Raw genomic sequence first — 13,657 nt, 5'->3', positions numbered from 1 at the left:
GGGCTACAGTACGTTAAATACATATAGTAATATATTATTAATAATTATTAAGACTATGTACTAACACCTATCAAGATAACACCAGCCATAGTCATATATTTTTGGGGAGGTTATTTATTGGATCCCCTTTTACCCACAATGTAGTACAAATTTCATGAGGGTAAGAGTGTCTGCTTTGTCACTATGACAAAATACTTGGTACTTAGCACATCATTTGTCATATTAAAGGTGCTCAGTGAATATTTGTTGCAAGAGTGGGCAGACTGCAAGTTCAGTTGACAGATCTGTGGTTCATTTGAGCCTATTAATCATATTAAAATATTGCACAAACAATGCTTTATAGATAGAAGTGATTGCTTTGCTGAAACGGAGGTATCAGATGGCACAGACTGTGCATGGACTGAAAGTATTTATCCATCAGCTGATTATGAAACCTAAACTTGTCACGTCAAAAAGTGATTTAAGACTTTTAAGTCCAGCCGCCATGGCTCACTCCTGTAATCCCAACACCATGGGAGGCTGAGGTGGGTGGATTATTTGAGGTCAGGAGTTTGAGACCAGCCTGGACAACATGGTGAAACCCCGCCTCTACTAAAAGTACAACATTTAGCCTGGCATGGTGGTGGATGCCTGTACTCTCAGCTACTCGGGAGGCTGAGGCAGGAGAATCGCTTGAACCCAGGAGGTGAAGGTGAAGGTGGCAGCGAACCGAGATTGTGCCACTGCACTCCAGCCTGAGGGATAGAGTGAGACTCTGTCCAAAAAAAAAAAAAAAAGAAAAAAAAAAAGACTTTTAAGTCCCAACTTGGCATATGAAAAATAAAAATGATTTGAAAGAGTAAACTACAATGTTTGAAAATGTAAATTTTAAATCAGATTGTATCATTGATGATCACCTGTGGTTGAAGCAAGTGATAATAAAGGCCTGGTGTATAGCATGAGATTGGGAATGGTCTCATGAATAAAACTGATGGGTCACTGGGATTGGCAGCTAGAGAAAAGGAGGAGAAGACACAGAAGATTCTAACCTGGTTAAGTTTGAGGTTAATGGTGCCATTGACTTTTCTAGGCATAGAGGAGAAGAAATAGATTTGGGGATAAATTATGAAATCCACTTGGATACCGGGCATGGTGGCTCACACCTATAATCCCAGGACTTCAGGAGGCCATGGTGGGGATGGATCACTTGAGGCCACGAGTTCCAGACTAGCCTGGGCAACATGGTGAAACCCCATCTCTACTGAAAATACAGACACACACACACACACACCATTAACCAGGTGTGGTGGCTCATGCCAGGAGTCCCAGTTACTCAGGAGGCTGAGGCACCAGAATCGCTTGAGGTGGAGGTTGCAGTGAGTCGAGATTGTGCCACTGTACTCCAGCCTGGGCAACTGAGTGAGACTCTGTCTAAAAAAAAAAAAAAAAAGACAACAACGAAAAATGTATTTGGGATGTACTGACTTTGAGGTGCTTATGGGCATTCTATTGTCAAAATTATTCATTTATTAGTTTATCTAAATTTTGCTGCTCACTCGCTGAAACTTTTACTCATGCTACAGAAAGAAAAAAAATGGCACAAAAACACCTTTTGATCATCTTTACTAAATACAGGTTGTTATGGAACAATTCTTAATCTCAGTTTAAAACCTATCTTCTGCAGGTAATACATAATGGACTTTTTAAAGCAAATTGATTTCCAGATGTAGCGCCACTGATAACACAAGATTAAGGATCCATTTCTTTTTAAAGTTAATCAGGTTTCAATCTTCAGGGGAAATTAAGTTTACTCTTCACTGGGTAGATTAGAAAATGGTGAGTTGTTTTCTAAAGAAGAAGGATCAAATTAGTCAGTTTTGCTACACCGGGAAATCCAGCTCTCATGGTATAGTTGTGACCCTGAAAGTAGGTTATCCTGGAGACGAGGGATCAGGTGTAACTAAGTGAACAACAGCCAGCCTCCATCCAAGCAAGAGCCCATACTCACAAAGAAGGAAGAGTTGCTGATGCCTTTATGGCAAAGATTTAAAAAAAAAAAAAAGCATTTTAGATGTATATTAATTTACTTAATCCTCATAACAACTCTGAGATATTATCATGCCCATTTTACAGACGAGCAAATGGAGACACAAAGAGATGAAATAATGTGGCCAAGGTTACATGCTAGTAAGTTGCTGATCTGGAATTTTAACCCAGGAAGTCCTGTCTCCAGCGTTTATCATTTTACCCACTACACTATACTTCTTAAGCATGTCAAGAAAGTGAGAACTTTAAGTTGATTTAATTAGACTAACTCTGAAAGTCTGAAAATAATATTGATTCATTGGAAACTTTTCATCAGCCCTTATTTTGGGGGATATTCAATTTAGTGAAATTTAATATTTCAGTAAAGGTTAATTCACTACATAAAACAATGTGATTTTTTTCCTTTGAAGCACAGTTTAGTATTGTGATCAAGATTTCCCTGAGTCTCCCAGCGGTCTGAATTGGGGTACATCACTTCACTACCCCTTGACTCAAATTCCGTATTTATAAAACAGGCAAATACTGATATTACCTTTTAAGAGTGTTGTGAGGATACGCAGATTTTTTTAAACAGCAGTTAAAGCCTTTAAACAGTAATTATAAGCATTTGTCATAATTATGCCTTTGTTAGACTTCTAGGTCAATGAATCAGAACATTTAAATCTCAATGTTTGATTATAAAATCTGGTAACAGATGGGTGAAAATGAACCTAGAATGGGTTTACTCTCCAGGAGTTCACATTTAACTTTTCTTTCCAAAGTCCCCTCTATTAACTCCTGTTCTATGAAGTGATAGGAAAAGATGAGGTATTAATTTTCTTTCTTAAATATTTGAAGGCATAGTTGGTGTTGGCGAAGGGAGATGAGGAAGACAAATGTACTTTCTTATGAGATATTAAAGCCTGGAAGACAATAAAAACGCAGATCAAATAATAAAAAGCGTTACCTATGGCGGAAAAGGAAGTTCAAATGTTCTTGTCAGGGGAAAATGAGGACACAAAAACTGAAAGACGGCACAAAACAATTGCAGGGTGATATGCATTAGGATTGTTAGGGATAATTTCTGCGCCCAAGGCTCTTATTAGTAATGAAATACGGTGTGAGGAGCTGAGATTCGTTCTGCAGTCTCAAAGCGTCAGCAGGAAAGTAACCCCTCCCTTGCCATAGAAACAGAACCGAACTGGCAGCGCGATTACACCTAAGACAAGTGGCAACCTCATTTCCGTGTAGGCACGCCCCTTTCATCTCAACCACGCCTCTTCATTCCCTAAGCGCTTCGTAAGCAAAGAGAATATCGCGAGAACTCTACATTGTCTCTCTTCTGACGTTTTCAGCCGTGATAGTCGCTTTTGTTCTCGCGATATTTCCGGGTACGCGGGAGCCCCGGCGACCCGGGCTTCTGTGAAACATGGCGGTAGGCTGGGACCTTAACACAAGGTAAAATACTGAAACCCCGCTGGATGCTGTTCCCTGGGTTGTTCCAGGGCTGCTTAGGGCATAAATGCAGTTGAGGGAACAGGGAGCCTGTCATGGGCTTGGCTTCCAGTCTTCATTGGTCTCTGGAGAGCGGGTCGGACGGAGAAGCCGCTCCACCTCCCCCGGGGGCGTTACTGGCAGGACCCTAGGCAAAGATGCTACTGGGAGCTTCCTTTTGCCAGGACCGGGTGCTCGTGTGGTATCTTGCAACTCGAAGGAGTTCAGGTGCTTCCTCGATAGCCCCTGGTTCTGACCTTTTGCTTCTCACACTGCGCGGTTCCCAGGTGTTCGCAGGCGGGTAGGATCCCAGTCGGTCGAGTCCCAGTCCTCCCAGATGTCAGACTCCCTACCCCCATTCAGACAAATACCACATTCGTGGCAGCACGTTGCCCTCTGTCTCATTTTTAAGAGTCTTGGCCTCTCCTGAAAGGAGTTTCGCACAGTGCCCCGGAAAATGAGAAAGGAGCAGGAGAGGGCGAGATGCTGAGAGACAGGTACGACTGTCACTACTTTTCCTCGACGCAGAAAACCCTCCGAAGGCAACGTGTCAACTCGTGGTGAATAGCCTTGGTTATCGGTAGTATATAGAGTTGACAGGTCGTTGTTTGAGAAAACACGTTTAAATAACTTTTATATTTTAGTGCACCCGAGACTTGAAGACGAAGTGACATAATAGCTGTTAAAATGTTGCCAGACTGGTTTTCAGAAGCAATGAAAGTTACAGTTAAAAACAGGATTTATTCATTTGAAGTTGTAATTCAGTATTTCAGTTAATTGCCTAGCCTGATACATTGGATTGTAGTATACCGCAATTATAAAGAATGAAAAAAGACTTATGGTTATTTACCTAATTTGTTTGTTGATATCTTTAAGTTGTTGTAATTATGCCAGTTCTAGTGGAAAACATGAGGAAAAAAATTCTGTTTTTTTGGGAGGGTGGGGGTTGGCGGTGCAGGGATGGATAGAGAGAGGAGGATTTTTTTTTTTTTTTTTTTTTTAATAATAGTGAACTTTAGTATACAGTTGCGTGTTATAATGGCTTCCTGGTACAAATCATAAAAATATATCAGGTTTGAAAGATCTCTCGAAGGAAATCAGGCCTGTTCTGGAACAACAACAGTTGGGGAAACAACAACAACAACCCACACATTTCCGTTCTTTGGGGGTTGATGATTTAAGTGAAAGAAATGGCTGGTTTTTTTTTCTTTACTAGAAGTTACTTTTAGGCAGTCAATGCCTACTAAAAATCCTATTTAACAAGTTTCCCAATATTTATTATAATTCTGCCTCTTAATGTCATAGTGGTCAAATTATTTAATCTCTCTGTCCTTTGTTCCCTCATCAGCCAAATGAAATAATAATACCTAGCTTATAGGAAGGTTGTGAAGATTAAATGTGTTGAAACATACGAAGCATTTAGAACAATACCTGGCACACAGTAAGCACTCTATGCATGTTAGCTCTTGTTATTTTTTATTTTCATTTTCTAACATCTGTAGTTACAAATGTTGCCTTGTTGCTTAGTCAAAATGTAGACTGAAGAAGATACTGTTTAAAATAATATCTTTCTGAACCCCAGATTGATTAAACACTCTGATTGGTGTGGTTAATGTGTCCTTAAACTCCCATCATCCAGTTGCTTGTTTTCTTAAATTATTATCCTCTTTTAATAACTAGAGCATAAGTTCTTCCTTTCTACTGCTCTGTGTAGTCACATCGTAGTGTGGCTCAGATCTACCCTCTGAGTGCCTTGTTAACCCCATACTCTTTGCTTTTGAGAACATTCATTCTGTTGTAAATATATTTCATGTGTCCCTGACCTTTTCCTTAACACTTTTTAACTTTAATTTTCTATACTTTTATTGAGAGCTACTATAGTCTAGTTGTTCTTTGAGGAGGATCATATTTGTCCTTGCTTCACATTGCTTCTAGGCACTTTTGAGATTATTCTATTATCACTCTATAGTCTGTCTTAACTTTTAGTCTGTCAGTTCATGCCATCCTAACTTTAGGAGATTGTCAACTAATCTCAGATAACTCTCCCACTTTCCTCAAAGAGTTTAACAACTAAATCTCAAATATCCTACAAATCTTTGCTTTTTTTCAGAGAATTAGAAATAGATATTACATACCTCATTTTTATCTTGATTAACCACTGTGAGGTAGCCATTATGTCCTGCTCCCCATCTTTTAAAATAAAATTACAGAGAGAGGATTCTGAGAAGTTGAGGATCTTTCCACACTTGTCACACAACTAGTAAGTGCCTAGGTAATCAGGGTTTTCTGATTATAAACTCACATTTATACTGTCTTCCTTGGCTTCCAAGTAAACCTTTTTGTCACTTAGAATGTCATTAGATTTATTTGAATTATGTTGCAGTAAACAAATATAACGTTTAACTCTGTTGTAAAAGGTCCAAATTTTAAGGTAAAAGTAAGTACAATTGAGGGGGGTGGGGGGTTGCTATATAGTATTTGTAAAGCAAAGCTAACCTATCTTATAAAATGTTTTTTATTGTAAAGTATTCTAATGCAATATAATCAAGTAATTTAAAATTACAGATAGGTTTTAGTTTTACCTTTTATTTCCGAAATTCAGCGATGGCCTGAATTATAAGGCCTGTATTAGTTTCCTGGGGCTGCTGTAACAACTTACCATAAACTGGGAGGCTTAAACAAAAGACATTTATTCTCTCACATTTCTGGAGGCTAGAAGTCTGAAATCAAGGTGTCAGCAAGACTTGAAGACTCTAGGAAAGAATCCTTCTTTGACTCTTCCTGGCTTCTAGGCAGTCCTTGCTGTGCCTGGGTTTGTAGGCACATCACTGTAGTCTCTGCCTTTGTCTTCACATGGCATTTTCCCTTGTGTTTCTGTGTGTCTTCACATGGCCTTCTTAAAAGGACACCAGTCATCAGATTTTGGAGCACCCTGATGCAGTATGATCTCATCTTAATTAGTTATATCTGAAAGACCCAAATATTTCCAAATAAGGCCCATTCATAGATACCAGAGGTTGAGACTTCAACATACCTTGTTCAGCATATCAAGATGTGAGTTAACACAGTTCAGACCACACCTTCGCCATATGTATTAACCAATTAAATTTTTCTCATATTGCCAAATATATATTAAAATAGAAGTTAACTCAAAACTTGGGTAGCAGGAAACAACTTTTGTCTTCATTTTTCTTTGGAGAAGTGATTAAACTTAATTGGGAGACTCTAAAAAGTTCATGAAGTCTGTATTTTAATTTTGGTAAAACATCTGATAGTCTCATTATATTCAGATGGATACAATGATGAAGTATAGACTGTGTGACTTTACTTACACTGAGTGTTGATAATGTCTGTGTTCCAACATGAAAGGTAATCTCTTTTGTCTTATGAAGTTTTTCAAAATACAGTCACCCCTCCATATCTGTGTATTCTGCATCTGTGGACTCAACCAGTTGCAGATTGAAAATATTCAAAAAAGAAAAATTGCATGCCTACTGAACAAGTATTGTGTCTGTACTGAATACTTACAGACTTCTTTCTTTTCATTATTTCCTAAACAGTACAACTGTTTACATAGCATTTACATTATATTAGGTTTTATAAGTAGTCTAAAGATGATTTAAAGTGTACAACAGAATGTGCATAGGTTATATGCAAAAACTACACTATTTTATGTCAGGGACTTGAGCATCTGAGAATTTTGATATCCAAGGGAGGTCCTGGAACCAATACCCCATGGATACTGAGGGACGACTGTCTTGTCTTAGCTCCAGCTGTTTTCAGTGACTTTCTGGAGTTTATGTTTGTTTTGTTTTTTAATATTCAAGGCAGTTTAAGGAGAGACATCAAAGAAAACAGACATAATACTGGAGATTGTCAAGGTGTGAATGGCGGCACCAACCAGTGGTCAAAGGAATCTGATCTAGAATCACATTTTTTAATTTTGCTGAATAAAGACATCCAAAAACTAAACAACCTCTGTTATATCTGTTTTATCATTTCATAAAGGAAAGGCTGTTTTGACACAAAAAGGAAGAAAATAATTTCAGAATAAAGGACCCATTTTAAAATTGAATAAATTTAGCTTTAAAAGTTCTTTTCTACATTGTCTGTGACTAGAAAATTTTGTCACAGAACAGCAATGACTTCTGGCAAGCATTGATGATCTGAGGTATTTCCAAACACATTTTTGAAAATGGCTTACCACACTGAGTAGAGAGGCAAATAGAGTGGGAATGGAAGCAATGAAATTGGGTATCTGGTAGAATGTAAAGGATTTGAGAACACCAGTGAAAATGAAGGGCAGATTTATCTTAGGACAGAGTTTAAAGGATAGTTCCTACTGAGGGAAGTCAGTGTGTTTTGGATTTTAGAGGTGGAACAGTTTTAAGGGTTGACCTTGCTCGTGGGTGGCTTTCCATAGAATTAAGATGGAGGTCACAAGAGTAGAAGCGCTCTGAAGCTTACATGGTAAAAAGGTTTTGTTGTGAATGAATGCTATGGGATGAATACCATCGGAGCATGAATTCCAAAGGATGATAATGGAATGGGGGAGAATCATATTGAATGAACTGGGTGCCGAAGTCATTAAGGAAATTATGAATATATTCAGACGTTAATGGAATATAGCAACAAGTACGGAAGTTAGTCAGTGTGCACTGTGTTTTGGAGCATAGTTTCAAGTTCGCCCACCTGCTATGTAACCTGGGAAAATTATTTGACAGTTCTGTGCCTCATTTCCTCATCAAAAAGTGGGATTAAAAATAATATCTGCTTCATGGAATCATTTACAAGATTAAATGAATTAATGTCTAAAGAGCTTCAAATAATACATAGCACAAAACATGAGCAGCGGTTGAGAAATATGGTAAAACATGACACTTCTGTAACCTGTGAGTCTCAGAAATGACTAAGGATTGGAATGGAACTGCCACCAATAGAAAGTCAGGTTTTATAAAGAGAGCAGATAGAGCAAGTTCTTTTAGAAAAGCTACAAGTTATTGGATACCTTGTTTATGCCAGACAGTGACTTTTACAGTAGGCTGGCAAGTATTCAAAATGGAATGAATTTCTTGGAGGTGGGTTAGTGCTGAGCTTTCAGGAATGGGACTGGTGGAGTAGCTGAGGGTCAGGGTGCCCCATTCTAGAGTGATATCCACTGGAAAATAGGGATGAAGGAAGCTAGAGATGTGTAGGGAGCCACATAATATATTCCAGCTAGACTTTCAAGGGAGGAGTGTTGAATAGGTTGTATGTATTCTTAGGAGATTAGTAAAACTAGCTGCTTGCCATATCTTCATCCTTATATATAAATTAAAAGAGCATTTAGAAAGCTCATTATACAAATATAGCGTTATAGAAACTTTTAGAAATATAATTCACTGTTTTATTCATTTGTTTAACAGTGTTATACTGACTATGTGATGGCCACTGTTCTAGGTCCTGGGACAGAGGACAACAGAAAAATCCTTCTTGTGGATCTTATTTTTATTTTTATATATTTGCTTACCTAAGTATGACATACTGCTGTGATTTGAAAGATGTGCTTCTGTGGTGTTTCTGGGAAATTTTCCTTCCTTCCTTTTCTCATAAATGTTGAATACCTGTTTGCTAGGCATTAGAGATACAAAGATCAAGTTAGACATGGTTCCTGCTCTAACAATCCAGTGGAGAGAACAAAAAAAGAAGCAATTAGATATAGTGTGATAAAGGTACAATGTTCTAGAAACAGATAGACTTTGAAGACCATGCAAAGTGTTTTTGTCCCCCTGCTTGCTCAAGGTAGAAATGAGTAGACTGGGCCTTGAAGAGTAAGTAGGAGTTAGTCAAATGTAGAGATGGGGTAGGGGGAAGAAAAAATATTTCTGGCAGAGAGAATAGCATATTTAAGGAATTGATAGTGATTTAGTATGGTTGGAACGTAGACTGTGAGGGATTGGATTTGAAGAGAGGTTAGCAGGACCTGGTGTTTGAAGGGCTCTGTAAAACATGTTAGGATAGAATCCAAGCTCTTAAGTGTAGTGGGAAGGGAAGTTTTACAAAGATTTGAAGAGAAATATTATATGATCAGATTTATGTATTAAAAAGATTATTATTATTATAGTATAGAGAGAGAATTGGAAGGTTGAAGATTAGAGGTTGTTGAAGCAATGTAGTGATAGATTGTGGCAGTTGGGACTAGGAATGTACTTGGACATAAGGAATTTCTTAGTGGGCCTGAAGAAGAGAAGACAGGCAGATTTAAGAGAAATTTAGAAATAGCTTAAGTCTAAGGCTGTAATCCATGTTTCTGGCTTGTGTAGTTGGGCTTATGGTGTTATCACTAAGATAGGAGATACAGGAGGAATAATTTTGACAGGGTGAAGTATTCATTTTTGGACTTGTTGAGTCTGAATTGTGTTTGGAATGTCCAAATGAAAAGGTAACAGAAGGCAGGGGGTTATACATACCTGCAGAGAGATTTGGGCTGAGAGTCAAGATTTGGGAGAAATCAACATGCAGATTGAAATGGAAGGAATGGGCCATCATTTGGGGAAGGTGTGGAGGTTAAGAGGGGGACCTAGTGCAGAATCTTGAGAGGAAGATGAATCTGCAAAGTAAGCCAGAGGGTCTTCCAGGTAGAATGAAAATGAGGAATGTGATGTCACTTAAGAGAATATTTCAAGAAGTAAAAGAAGTGATAAGCAGTGTATTTTCTCAGAGGTGTAGTTAGATAAGGACTGAGGAGTGTCTGTCAGTTAGTACTAAGGAAGCTAATTACCTTGCTCAGAGCAAATTTAGTTAAGAGGTGAGAGTTGGGTGAGGAAGTAGTCACAGTAGATGAATGGGGACAACTCATTCTTTTAAGTTGGCTGTAGGTGTGCTGCCAGAGATGTATTGTTGGAGTTGGACTTGACTTTAAGGGAGAGTTCTGTTTTAAAGAGAAGAGACATACAGATATTTAATATTTTACTCAAATCAGAAAAAGTAGAAATTGAAAGATTGAAAAAGGGTCAGTTTTTGTGCAATTACTACTAAAAAGGTACAGAAAATAAATTTGATTATCAGCTAAACAAGCTTAATGAGCGTGGTATATACATAGCAAACATTCAGAAGCTTAATTTATCAGTGGGAATACCAGTTTTATAACTGACATGGGGGTCAGAAACTGTCATCTGTTTTCTCTACATCATCTGTTTTTGTCTTTAGAATGCTAAGTGCATGAGAAAAAATCGTAATTCGATGGCTGCTTTGGGAGTGTGGAACCAGCAAGGGAAGTTTAGTTGGGTGGCTTTAATGGCAGAGGAGATCAACATATTAATGCTTTCAGCTCCACTTCAGAGTAGTAGCTCCCTGCTAGACTGATAAGTAGAGCTCCTGGTCAGAGCTTCGTTCTTTTAGACAGTATTCATGTTTACTGCCGGGTTTTCATTCTCTGGCCCTTCTTTTTCTTTATGAATGTTCTTTCTTTTGCCTATTCTTTTTATATTAATCCTACCCTTTAGATGTCAGATCCAAAGTCTGTCTGCTCTCTTCCAGAGACATTATTTCTCTTATAGTGACTTCTGCAACTGTATAATTCATTGTATTATGTGTTGATTTTATTAATAAAGCCTTGATTACTGGGAATTCTTTATAATATTACCTATAGTATTATTTATAAGTCAGTTATAAAAATTATGTAAAGATCTAAGATTTCAGTTATTTGGTTGGCTTTATAACAATTTTAGATGTAGATGACATACTGATAAAAAGGTAATAGCAAGCAGCCAATTTTTAAATAATGTTTTGATTATAAAAATAGATAACATGGTAAATCTGAAGTTATATGTAAAGGCAATTAAAATTCATTATCTACTTTTAACATTTTTGTGTATAGATGTTCAGTTTTGTTTCTTATATATCGTTTCCTGTCTCCCATAAAATTAGAACCCATGTGACCTTCTAGTCTTTTCGTATTGTATCATGACTATTTTCTTATATCATTAATTTTTTTTTTTTTAATAAAAGATTTCAGGCCAGGTGTGATGGCTCACACCTGTAATCCCAGCACTTTTTTTGGGAGGCTGAGGTGGGTGGAAGACTTCAGCCCATGAGTTTGAGACCAGCCTGGGCAACATGGTGAAACTCCGTCTCTACAAAAAATACAAAAATTTGCTGGGGGTGGAGGTGCATGCCTATAGTCCCAGCTATTTGGAAGGCTGAGGCAAGGAGGATTGCTTGAGCCAGGGAGGCTGAGGTTGTGGTGAGCTGAGATCACGCCACTGCACTCCAGCCTGGGTGACAGAGCAAGATCCTGTCTCAAAAAAAAAAAAGATTTTCAATGGTTACATGAAGATGCATTTCTTTACCTTAATTTGTACATTGGATACCATGGGTTTGTTTCTGTCTTCAGTATTTAAAAATAACACTGTGAGAAATATCCTCATAATCAAATTTTGGTTAAAACCCCAGGTTATTATCATAGGATACGTTCCTCAATGGGCATTTACTTAGAAGAGGAGTGGTAAATATTTTCTTCTTCTTCTTGTATTATTATTATTTGATATGGAGTCTCACTCTGTAACCCAGACTGGAGTGCAGTGGCACAATCTTGGCTTACTGCAACCTCCACCTTCAAGCGATTCTCCTGCCTCAACCTCCCAGGTAGCTGGGACTACAGGCATGTGCCACCACACCTGGCTAATTTTTTGTATTTTTAGTAGAGACAGGGTTTTGCCATGTTGGCCAGGCTGGTCTCTCAAACTCCTGACCTCGGGTAATCCACCCGCCTCAGCCTCCCAAAGTGCTGTGATTACAGGCATGAGCGACCATGCCCGGCCTATATTCTTGTTAGTAATGTATGAGCAGGCCATTTTACTTCACTGTCATTCATTATTGGAAGTGTATTATTTTTATATAATTTTCAGTTTAATAGAAAACGTTATCTTAATTTGTGTATTTAGACATTATTAATGTGGTTTAATTACTTTTCACTTTTTTCTTGCTATTTAATATGTTTTTGTATTTAAATTGCCTTCTATTAGTAGTTTTTGTCAGGGCATGAATGGGGAAAGGAGTAGTGTGGATAAATACTATGTTTTTTTTAAGGGGGGAATGAGAATGCTAAGTAGTTGTAAGGACATTTGTCAGTTATCCTAAATTTAAAGAAACCTTTTTTCTCTTTAAAGGATTCATTTATTCATTAATTTATTTATTCCTTAGCATGACTATATGAAGGAAGAGGAAGGTTTTCCTGAAGATGAGGCGACTGAATCGGAAAAAAACTTTAAGTTTGGTAAAAGAGTTGGATGCCTTTCCGAAGGTTCCTGAGAGCTATGTAGAGACTTCAGCCAGTGGAGGTACAGGTGAGTATCAGTTCACATTAAAAGTCCTGTAGTAAGTACAACTTCTGAGTGATCCAGTCAACAACATATAGAAATGTAGCCATGAGGTAGAATTTGTCAGTGAATTCTATAGTAACTTCGTAACTTGTCTGTCTTCATGCCACTCTATTGGCTCTCATTTATTCTTGTTAATATTCTCTATAGCCTCCAACTCAGTGCCATCTGTGCCTTTGGCAGTGTTTATTAAAACATTAATACATTAAACCATTGTTACTGCTTTGATGCCCTTTCTTAAATATGTGACCTTGAGGAAGTTATTCAAAACTATCTGTCTTAGTTTCTTCTATGAAATAGAAATGATCTAGTATTTACCTCCTAGGGGTTACTGTACTATTAATGTTTTCATTAAAATGCTTAGACCTAGTGCTTGGTACAGATAAAAGTATCCATTAAGTAAAATAAATAATGAAATACATAAGAGAAATGTGTAACTATAACAATATTCAGTATAATTTCTTTCCCCATGAAGAGCTAGTAAAATAATGTATTTCAAATTAGGTTGACATTTTATTTTGTAAAATGGGTAATAAGTTGCTTACTATTTCTGATCCACTTGTGATTAAGTTTTGTTAATGAAAATAGTACAAGTTCTTGCAAAATCTATTTTAAGTATTTTGCCGTACTATATAATATATTTTGTTTTTGTCAGATCTTTTACTCAGTTCTGTAAATGAGGTGATATATTTAGGAGATTGCAAAGTAGAAGAGAGTTTTGTTAGCTACTTAGAGATGTTATTTGAGTTTCTGGCACACAGATTGTTGTGATTTCTCAGGATCTGAGAAATTAGGCTGGC

The 13,657-nt window shown here is 37.5% G+C and overlaps 1 protein-coding gene across 1 annotated transcript in view; it reads left to right on the top strand.

The window, feature by feature from the left end:
- Positions 1-3,337: 3,337 nt before the first annotated feature.
- The window catches only part of ERGIC2 (ERGIC and golgi 2), a 40,106-nt gene continuing 29,786 nt past the window's right edge, over positions 3,338-13,657 (top strand). Inside the window, exons 1-2 of the mRNA XM_010357021.2 lie at positions 3,338-3,462; positions 12,682-12,824. Coding sequence (XP_010355323.1) covers positions 12,719-12,824 — 106 coding nt within the window. The 5' untranslated portion in view covers positions 3,338-3,462; positions 12,682-12,718. The remainder of the gene's footprint in view (positions 3,463-12,681; positions 12,825-13,657) is intronic.

Source organism: Rhinopithecus roxellana, chromosome 10, assembly GCF_007565055.1.
Source record: "Rhinopithecus roxellana isolate Shanxi Qingling chromosome 10, ASM756505v1, whole genome shotgun sequence".
Lineage (NCBI taxonomy): Eukaryota > Metazoa > Chordata > Mammalia > Primates > Cercopithecidae > Rhinopithecus > Rhinopithecus roxellana.
This window is presented reverse-complemented; position numbering and strand designations above follow the sequence as displayed.